The sequence below is a fragment of the Aptenodytes forsteri genome, unplaced genomic scaffold, assembly GCF_000699145.1.
Source record: "Aptenodytes forsteri isolate BGI_AS27 unplaced genomic scaffold, ASM69914v1 Scaffold55, whole genome shotgun sequence".
NCBI classification, from domain to species: Eukaryota; Metazoa; Chordata; class Aves; order Sphenisciformes; family Spheniscidae; genus Aptenodytes; species Aptenodytes forsteri.
In genome coordinates, this window is record NW_008796063.1 from 10,921,540 (window position 1) to 10,931,144 (window position 9,605).

The 9,605-nt window shown below is 58.6% G+C and overlaps 1 protein-coding gene across 1 annotated transcript in view; it reads right to left on the bottom strand.

The window, feature by feature from the left end:
- The window catches only part of CHTF18 (chromosome transmission fidelity factor 18), an 11,528-nt gene extending 2,069 nt beyond the window's left edge, over window positions 1–9,459 (bottom strand). The window contains exons 1-18 of the mRNA XM_009286596.2: window positions 9,194–9,459; window positions 8,963–9,137; window positions 8,738–8,827; window positions 8,543–8,595; window positions 8,192–8,333; window positions 7,133–7,345; window positions 6,291–6,388; window positions 6,009–6,132; window positions 5,715–5,848; window positions 5,249–5,342; window positions 5,065–5,163; window positions 4,652–4,782; window positions 4,179–4,341; window positions 3,805–4,029; window positions 3,549–3,698; window positions 2,879–3,009; window positions 1,035–1,179; window positions 22–79 (exon numbers count right to left, since the gene is read on the bottom strand). Coding sequence (XP_009284871.1) covers window positions 22–79; window positions 1,035–1,179; window positions 2,879–3,009; window positions 3,549–3,698; window positions 3,805–4,029; window positions 4,179–4,341; window positions 4,652–4,782; window positions 5,065–5,163; window positions 5,249–5,342; window positions 5,715–5,848; window positions 6,009–6,132; window positions 6,291–6,388; window positions 7,133–7,345; window positions 8,192–8,333; window positions 8,543–8,595; window positions 8,738–8,827; window positions 8,963–9,137; window positions 9,194–9,459 — 2,491 coding nt within the window. The remainder of the gene's footprint in view (window positions 1–21; window positions 80–1,034; window positions 1,180–2,878; window positions 3,010–3,548; window positions 3,699–3,804; window positions 4,030–4,178; window positions 4,342–4,651; window positions 4,783–5,064; window positions 5,164–5,248; window positions 5,343–5,714; window positions 5,849–6,008; window positions 6,133–6,290; window positions 6,389–7,132; window positions 7,346–8,191; window positions 8,334–8,542; window positions 8,596–8,737; window positions 8,828–8,962; window positions 9,138–9,193) is intronic.
- Window positions 9,460–9,605: the final 146 nt, after the last annotated feature.

The window sequence follows — 9,605 nt, forward strand, 5'->3', positions numbered from 1 at the left end:
GGGGCGGGGGGGGGGTGGGGCACCCCGCCGGCCCCGCGTCCGCTCGCTCCCTTGCCTCGCCGAGGCCATTCCCGGGCTCCTGCGGGGAGGAGAGCCCTGAGTGAGGGTCCCCTCGGGGCCGGACGAGCTCAAGGTTTGGGCATCCCCCCCCAGGTGATGCACAGCCTGAGGGCAGGACGGTGCCTTGCCAGCCGTCCCGCACAACCCCTCTATTTGCTGCCGGCTTTGATTACAATATCCAAACAACTTGGCAAGGATTTTTGCATCATTTTCTGTCTCCCAGCAGCACACGAGATTAGCCCCGGCAGCGCTTGGGGCACGTGCGTGTTTGCAGCCCCTTTCCCTGGGACTTCACGGTCGGCACCGTGTAAACAAGGAGCCTTCAGAGATGTTTTTGCAGCATCTCTTTGCCCCACGCATCCCCCGAGAAAGCCCTTCTGCTGCAAGAAGGGGCTCTCGGGGATTAATTATCCCTGCGGCACCAGCTACAGCCGAGCGGTCGAGCCGTTTCCAGCCTCCACATTTGCCCGTTTCCACCTTCTCCTGCCTTCTGCCCGCCGCCCCACGGAGGGTTTCGGCGGTGGGCAGAGTAACTCTGCTCCTCCCAGGGGCTTTGGGACCTTTGGGAGGATTGAAGTGAAGCTGCAAGGGAAGGTGCAGGCAGGAGAGAGCAGGTCAGCTCCCCCCCAGACACGTACAAATCGCAGCCAGACAAACTAAAATTCCCATCGCGTCGCACGCCTCATTAGAGGGTTGAAGGGTTTAAAGCTTTAACTCACAACGAGCGTTTCTTTCCAGAATTCCTGCAAGAAGATGAGCACTTCGGGCATGTCACCCCGGTGCGGATGCGCTGCCCTGAAGGCAGATGGCTGCAACTGGGGGGGTGTGGGGGGTGTGTTAATCCTGGATTTCCATTTGCAGAGCGAAAGCCACCAGCTGCTTTGGAAAGACCACGACCCCACAGGACGGACAAGTCCTATCAACGGACCCACCACCCCCCCCGAAAACCACAGGACACCGCAAGCCCTCCCTACCTCGCCCAGGTTTCGCGCCTGCAGCAAAGCCTCCGTCCTCCTCATCTTCTCCAGCTCGATCTCCCTGGCGATGAGCTGCTTGGCCTGGTAGGTCAACTGCCTGCGAGCCGGCAGGTCCGGGAACCGGCAGACGTCCTCCACGTTCCTGCACCGCGGAGGAGGGGAAGCGGAGAAAATAAATCAATACTGAAAAATAAAAAAAGCATTATGCAAACTGCAGCCTGACACGGGCACGGAGAGACCCGCCACCCTCCCAGCCCCGTCCCCCCCAGCCTCTCGGTACGATCCTGACCATGGTGCCTCAGTTTCCCCATCGCTGCCCTCTCCGAGTCTGCGTGTGCGACAGCGCTCTAGAAGATGCCCAGCAAGCGGTGCCGGCCGTGCGGAGCCAGGTTGCTGCAGGGCATCTCAGCTGCATGGGAACTCAGGAGGGATTATGTGCTTTTTAATCTTGGTTTTAATGCAAGAAGAGGAAATTGCAGGCGGGTCTGTGCCGAACAGATTGCCCTGAAAAAGCCACAGCCACATCACAGCTTGGGCACAAGCAGCACCACAACCCTTCGCATGAACCCCCGGGGTGCACGCAGAGAGCCGTTTAATTGAGATATGGCCATGAACAGTAATTTTGGCTAATCAGAACAGCTTTATTCTTAATGGGTTGGTGCACCACATCTAGAGTTGGGCCTGTTTCAGCACAGCAAAAGCCCAGGCGCAGCCCCAGCACGGAGGGGCCAGCTGGGCCGGCTCCTCTGCCAGCTGTAAATATTTCATGCTTTATTCACATTCAATATTATTCCCCTTAAAATAAAGGGAACAAAGTCGTCTCGTCAGACGGCTTTGCAGTCATTTAGAAATTGGCTGTCAAACCTACGATTTAAAAAGTTTTAAAGAGAAAACACAGGTTTCGTTGTTGACAACAACTCCGTTTGCCAGAGAGACGCTGGGACGTGACTCGCAGGTGCCACCGGGACGTGACACCCCCACGGTCCCCGTCATCGCTGTGCAGAGCCTGGAAACTGGCTCAGAATTCGCAAAAAAAAGCAAAGCAAAGCGAAGCGAAGCACCGCGCCTGCTTGCGCCACGTGGCTCCCAGTGTCCCACGGTTTCCCCACAGCCGTGGGGCACAGCCTGGCACGGGGAGGGCAAGAGAGGACGGCTCTCGGCAGCCCCTGCAGCTCCCCAGGCCTTTCTGTGGCAAAAAAAATAAATAAATAAAGCGCTTCACTGTAATTAGATACAGCTGCTTGATTTAACAGAGGCTAATTTTTGTAATTAACTTTGCACCAGGAAGACATTAGCGTTGCTCCTAGCGGTGGTCAGGTCTTCACCGAAGCCTCAGGGGCGTTTATGGCTCTGTATATACTTAAAGCACAATGAGCCTCAAGTCTACCAATGGCCAGCTATTACTATACAAATTAACCACGGCTACAGGGACCTCCTGTGCGCAACGTGCCCAGATGGACCTGCTCTCCCCGGCTGCCACGAGCCCCCGGCAGCTTTGGTCCCTCCTCTGCTGGCTCTGGTAACACCCAAAAGCAGCTGCTTCCTTTCCTTTAATCCCATTAGAGCAAAGCCAGCCCTGCTTCGGCCTGCTGGGCTCCTCCTTTAAAAAAAAAACGAGGCAAAAAAGCAGATAATCCCCACAGAGCCACCATCAGAGAAAGCGGGCTCCCTGCGGCCATCCCGGCACGGGCAGCTCACGCCAACCCAGCTGCCGTCGCCGGAGAGACCTCTGGCTGCAAGAAACCAACTCAACACCGTGATGCCTTCAGGCTCAAACTCCTTCCCGAATTCTCTGCTGTTACTTTCGACCCCTACACCTTCTCCTCACCCTCGGGACTTACGGGTCGAGCTTGTAGACGTACTGGCCCTCGGGCAGGCGCTCCTGGTGGTAGGTGAGGTTGTAGGCCAGCATGGTGCTGATGAGGTCTGCCAGCTGCTGCTTCTCCTTCAGGCTGTAGAGCTGCGTGTTCACCTGGGGCGAAGAGCGGGAGAGCATCACTAATCCATAATAACTTCTAAACATAAAAATAACCTGGATTATGAGAAAGGACAGTTAATACCCGCGAGGTTCAGACCAAGTTTAGTTTCCTATTAGGGACACACGTACTTCACAGAGCAGGGACAGTCCCTTCTGATGGCCCAAAGGGTAAATGCACCCAACGCAACCATGCCTGCAGGTGAATCTGCTGCCGAAAGGAGACTGCTACAGCCCCCCAAACCCCTGCTCAGCCCAAGCCCACCCCCGGGTGTCTGGGAGGTGCAGGACACCCCCCCCCCACCGTGCACCCAGCACAGGTCTCTCAGTGCTGCATGCCCGTCTTCCCTCCGGCTTCTGCATCAGCTGCAACGTTAAACCGACCCCGAATTTGGGACAGAGGTCTGGGATAGCTCAGCCTGGGCGATGCAGCACAGGGGACGTGTCCCAGCCCTCATGGGGGGGTTTGCAGAGGGGACACGTCACCCGGGCAGAACTCCTGCCACCGTAGCGAGAGGGAGCCGGTGGGCACTCACCGGTCGGAGCTTCGGGGCGATGATGTCCAGCAGCAGGCAGAGGACCTCCAAGACAAGAGACTGCTGCCCCGCGCGGCTGCGGGCGCTGGGCGTTATCCCCGACACCATGGACATGACAAGGTTCTGCATGTGGTTCAGCTTGGCCAGGGCCTGGGTGGAGAGGGCAGGGACAGCTCAGCCACGACTGCAACCACGGACGTCCCCGCAGGTGACAGAGCTGGAGTCACGCTGCTGCTGTGCCCTGCCCGGTACTTGCCTCGTGCTGGCTGCTGGGATAAGCGAGCCGGGGGATGCTGGTGGCCGCGAAGAGCAGGTGGAAAGCCACGGGCAGGAAAGGCACGTATCGCATCAGATGGAAGCTCTGCCCGTGCAGGACAGCGCGGCTCAGCAGGTCGGAGAAGCCCAGCCACTCCAGGGCCAAACACACCGAGCCGAAACTGGAGTCCCGCAGCTTCATGTTCAGGAAATTGTCATACAGACCCTGGAAGTGGATGCCGATCACAGACGGCTCGAGGCTGGGCAGACAGTCCCATCAGAGCATGCCGCTGGGACTTCGAGCATCCCACTGAGCTCAGCTTCAGCACAACACAGCAGAGGAAGGTGCCCGGCTCTCCCCCTTGGCTGCTCTACCTGTGCGAGCTTCTCCTGCTCCCCCGAGGAGATGGCGAGGTGCAGGATGTGGTGGAAGCGGTGGGAGGATGCGTTGAAGCCAGCCGTCCCCCTGAGGTGCGACAGGTCCTCATCGCCCACCAGGAGCTGGGTTGGCAAAGCGGGGTCCATCCCTATCCTGTGCCTGGGGGGAGCCCAAACAGAAGAGCTCAGGGTGCCCCGACGCTAAAGGGACCAGCGAGGAATATTTGGACCCTTGCAAACTGGACTGAAGGCAATACCGATGCCAAATTATTGGGCACTAAAGAGGGCGGCCAAAGAGCATCTGGACACACAGATCTGCTAAAACGAAGCCGGGTCTGCTACAGGGCAGAACAGCTCTCCAGGACCTGAAAGGTTTCTCCACCGCAGGTCTTGCAAGCAGGTCAGGGGATACCACGAAGCAGTGTGCCCCAAGCAGACACCAGACCTAATAAATCCCCCCCCCCTTTTACCTTTGGACCCTTGGGAGCTGGAAGATATCTTGCCAGATGGAGAAGAGCCCCTTGTTTTGGTCCTTCAAGCCGATCTTCATCGTCTGCACCATCTGCACGCTCAGTTCCTTCTGGCCTCGGCCGTGCAGGAACTGCAACACAAGTGAGGGGCTGGGGAGGACGGGCACCGCCGGGAGGGAGGGGATGCCCGCAACAGCTAGCTGGTGCTGAGGAAAGCCAGAGACAGAGGCACCTCGCTATTCCTCGCTTTGTAGGGGAATCAAGGTTAAAAATAACACAGGGGACAGGGTGGACATTTTAGGGATCTGCCTGGGACACAGTGTTTTTTCCCCTCCATCCCCATCCGAGCCCAGATCAAGACAAGAGCCGCAGCAAGTCTGTGTCCCCCAGAGACCTCCCGGCGACACCAGTACCTGCAGGGTGTTTATGCAGGAGCGGATGTCGTTCTCCGTCTTCTCGCACAGCGCCAGCAGCGCGCCCGTGTCCGCCCGCATGCCCTGCCGCAGGGCGATCTGCAGGAGAGGGGGGTCAGCAGGGAGGGCCTGCCGGTCAGGGAGGCGGGGGGGAACACGAGAGGAGCCCTCAGCCACGCCGCACCTCGCAGAGCCGCTGGGCGAGCCGGGACGGCGCTGTCCGAGGGAAGTTTAGCAGGAACGATTGCTGCCGCAGCGGCCGGAGGGCAGGAACGTACCTGGCAAAGGGAAGCACAGGGGTCTCTGAGCGACCCTAGCAAAGGAAGAAATCCAGCTATTAATGCTCCGCTCAAAGAGAGACAGGTTATTTAGCAGCTGCCTGTACACCACTGCACGCTTGGGCATGCACAATCGCGACCGTACACTCACACCTAGCTACAAGTCACCCCAGCAGATACAAAACCTGGGGGGTTTCAGGAAAGCTGAGCATGTTGTAGTTTTACTTTTCATAAGGTACTTCTAAGCCACAGGTCTGACAGCAGAGAACTCGGCACAGGAAGGCTTTGGCTGGAGGCAACAGCAGCCGCCTCCTCGCTTGGGGCAAGGGTCTCAGCTCCCCATCCCTCCCCGGACACGCAGGCGATACTAACTGGTCGTTGCAGATGCAGATGATGGGCCTTAGCAGCAGCCCGCCCTCGCGCCGCCTCCTCCGGCCCGCGCCAGCCGCCGCCTCGCCCTCCCCGTCCTTACGGTGGATGATGTTTAGCAGCACGTTGATAGATGCCTTGGGGGGAGGAGGGGGGGATAAATCAAGGACAGAAGGGATGAATTCTTGCTGTTCAGAGGCAAGAAACGACTCCTAAAACGGAGCCGGGGATGATCCACTAAGAGGGCAATAATTAAGCTGTTAACGTAAAAGGTGGCTAGACCCAGGCTGGGCTTACTGCGGGCGCGCCGTCTATCTCATCGATGATCAGGCAGTTGGGCTTCTCGTTGGCACCCAGCACAGACTTCATCTGGGTGGCAGCTTCGATGCGGGTTTTGAAAACCTCGGGGCTGCGGTCGTCACTGCCAAGACAAGCCGGTGCCAGGCTGCTGCGGCTCGGCACCACCCCCCGCACGGCACCCCGCACGGCACCACCTCCGGCACGGCACCACCTCCGGCACGGCACCACCTCCGGCACCTTCTGGGGCAGGGCAGGGCTGGGCAGTCGGCGCAGACTCACCTGGCGTTCATCTCGACGGCGTTGTACCCCACGTGCTTCGCGATGACGTGGGCCAGCGTGGTCTTTCCCAAGCCCGGCGGGCCACAGAGCAGGGCTACCTGCGGCAGAGAGGTAACGTCAGCCCGGCAGGCAGCGAGGCAGGGCTTCCTCCGGCACCGACCAAGGCCGCCACGCGCGGGGACGAGGCTCTGCAGCCTGCAAACCGGTCTGCTTCAACCTGTGGGAGAAACCCTCTGAGAAAAGAGAAAGTCACTGGAAGAAAGAGAATATAACAGAAACTCTCAGAGGTGACGGAGTCATCCTGGCAGCATCTCTCATGCACACATTTAAGTTTGCAGGGCAATAAATAGAAAAGGCTGAACAAAATCCCTTCCAGAATTACGCTCCTGAGAAGCACAGCTGTTAGTATCTGGGTTTGTTTCCCCTTTTTCATATCCCCTCACTGGACAGGCTGAAGCTGGTTAGCTGGCCTGGGTGTGTTATCTCTGCTCCCTTTAGCATTTGAGCACCATTGCTCTTTTCCAGATGCAGAAACTCTTGCTCAAAGGCACGGCACGTCTGCCCCAAACAAATAAAGTTAAGACCAGCCTCTGCTAAAAAGGGTACGTCTTTCTTCAACCAGCCCATTTAATTTGGCTGGAGAAAGCCTGTTCCCCTCCCCTTGTTATCACATTACTTGAGCCAAAACAAAAAAAGAAATGAGAAAACCCCATAATTGCTACCGAGAAACAAGGAATCCAATTTCTGTTAGATCTGTACTGGAAGACCCTGCTCCTCACCAAGCGGTGGGATGAGAGGGATAGGAGAGGAGACCCACCACAGCGGCCTCCTGTCCTGCTCACCTTGTATTTGGGTCTCTTGTGCTGGTCCAGCTCAGCCTCCAGAATCTCCTCTGTGAGCTGGACCTTCGTTTTCCATTTATTCTGCTGCTCCTTGGGCTGGTTGGATGGAGGATGAGCCTCAGCGCTGGGCTTGGCCTTCTTCACAGCCTTCTCCTTCCCGAACACCACCGTGTCCCAGAGCTTGAGCCACTTCAGAAGGCAGCGGTTCGTGTACTGTGTGTTGACCAAGAAAGCAAGCACACCCTGTTGAACCTCAGAAGGATCTGGCCGAGGACAGAGAAAGGCCTCTCCTTCATGGCTTAAAAACCAGCGTGGCGTGCAGAGGAAGGAGCCAAGCCCAGGGGGGCAACGCGGAGCGTGTCTGCCCAGACAGACCTCGAGCGCACGGCAGAAGGATCGGCCGAGGACAGAGAAAGGCCTCTCCTTCATGGCTTAAAAACCAGCGTGGCGTGCAGAGGAAGGAGCCAAGCCCAGGGGGGCAACGCGGAGCGTGTCTGCCCAGACAGACCTCGAGCGCACGGCAGGTCGCCTCCCGCCATGGGAGAGGCTGCCCAGGTTTCCACCCGGCATCTCTGTGGGACAGCCTGGGAATGCGGCTTCCCTTCCCAACTCAGCCACCATCCCGTGGGGCAACTGGGGACAAGTCACATCAGCCCCATCCCTGCTGTCCCTCGTCTGTCTCGGCTCAGCCCAGCGCTTTTCAGCCTCTTCCGTAATTTCCGATTCCCTACAAAACTTCTAATATTCCAAAAAAATCGAAATTGCTAACCATTCCTGGCTAAAGTCCACCCAATCTTTTTTGTCTTATTTTGGTCATCTTTCATAGTCTCTTTTGTTGGAAGGTCCACAGCCTACAGCTGAAAAACCCCCACCCCAAGCTCTCCGCAGCAGGACTGCCCCCGGGCAGGGCTAGCACGGACAGAGCCCCCCAGCCAGCGCTTCCGAAAGCCCCACGAGCAAAGGCAGCACCGTAAAACCACGATCCCACAGCATTAAGGAGGGTTATAAAAGTGGCAAGCCCACCTGAACCCCAAGCCCCCACTTATGCTAGAACCTCACATCATCGCTGAGCAGCTCCATGTAGCGCCGGGGAGTAAACTTGTCCACCCAGAGGCAATGCAGCGCAGACTCCTCCTCGTCTGCCGGCTCCGCTTCCCCGCTGGGCTCCGGGCTCTCGGCGCTGGTTTCGCTCTCGAGGCAACTGCAAGAAAGAATTAACTTGCCCCAAACCACCCAGGGAGTCGGGGCAGGGCTGGGAATCACACCCCAACTTTCCGAGCTGGGGATGCTGAGGGTGAAGAGGCTCCTCTGCTCGCAGGTCCCCAAAACTTGGACCCCACCGGAGCATCTCGGGAGCCGTGTCCGACAGCGTGGCAGGGATAGGAGTGGGATTTCGTCCCAACATCTCACCTGTTTATTATCTCCGTCAGCTGCTGCGACGCCTCCAGAACACGCCTTCGACGCTTGAGCACAAAGAGGGCGAGAGGGGGGGCTCAGAGACGCCCTGCTAACCCACGGCTGGGGGGAGCGGGGATTCGGGAGCCAACACTGCAGTTATCCAGGGGTGGCAGGGGAAGACGGGAAGGTCAGTATAAGATGCGATACCTCTTCATCTACTTGTTCCTTCAGGTAGGAGAAAGGCACCCCCAGCAAGTGGAGCGGCCTGCGTGCGTTCCAGCCCAGGGAATCAGGGAGCTGCGAGGAGCAGAGGACACACACCAACGTTCACACCGATGCTCAGCACAAACATTTCGTGCTTCATCAAAGATCGCCTCCTGAACTGGATGGAGGTCACAAAGAAGCAAGCCAGGCCTTCAGATCCCTCCTTACCTCCACCCCCATCCTGGAGGGATCATCCCTCACAACCATGAAGACCCTGGTGCCCTCGGTGGATGTCACGTTGATGTAGTCCTCCAGGATCGGTGGCCGCTTGAGGACCCGCTTCTTCTCGGAGGGCGGCGTGGTCTGCAGCGGGGCCATGCCACTCATCTCCAGGTGGACCGAGCTGGAGAACACCAGGTTCCTTTAGCAGGGGCGAGGGAAAGGGCCCTTGAACCCCACCGAAGGTTGGTTCTGGCAGTCTGGGGAGGTGCCTCTGGGCCGGGCGCAAACGTGCCAGCATCCCAGAGGACATCAGGAGCCAACTCATCATCCGCACCAAAACTGAGCTTCTTAACAGCTTCCAGGCGCTGTCGCTTCGGCTTCGGGGCTGCGCGAGACGCCAGGGCAGGAGGAAGAAGAGGAGAAGCATCGTTGACCGAAGGGCAGCACCCCGCACCGCTCGGGGCCGAGGCGGGGAGAGGGGTCGGCAGCACCAGGCGACCCATTGGGGCTGCAAGACCTCCAACAAACCCGGCTTGAGCCAAACCTGCTGGGGACTGTGGCGGGGAGCCGGGTGGGACGCAGCCCCGGTCCCTCTTCCTGGGGTTGGTGCCCCCCGGGCCGCTGCCCCCGACGGGGTCCCCGGGGGGGT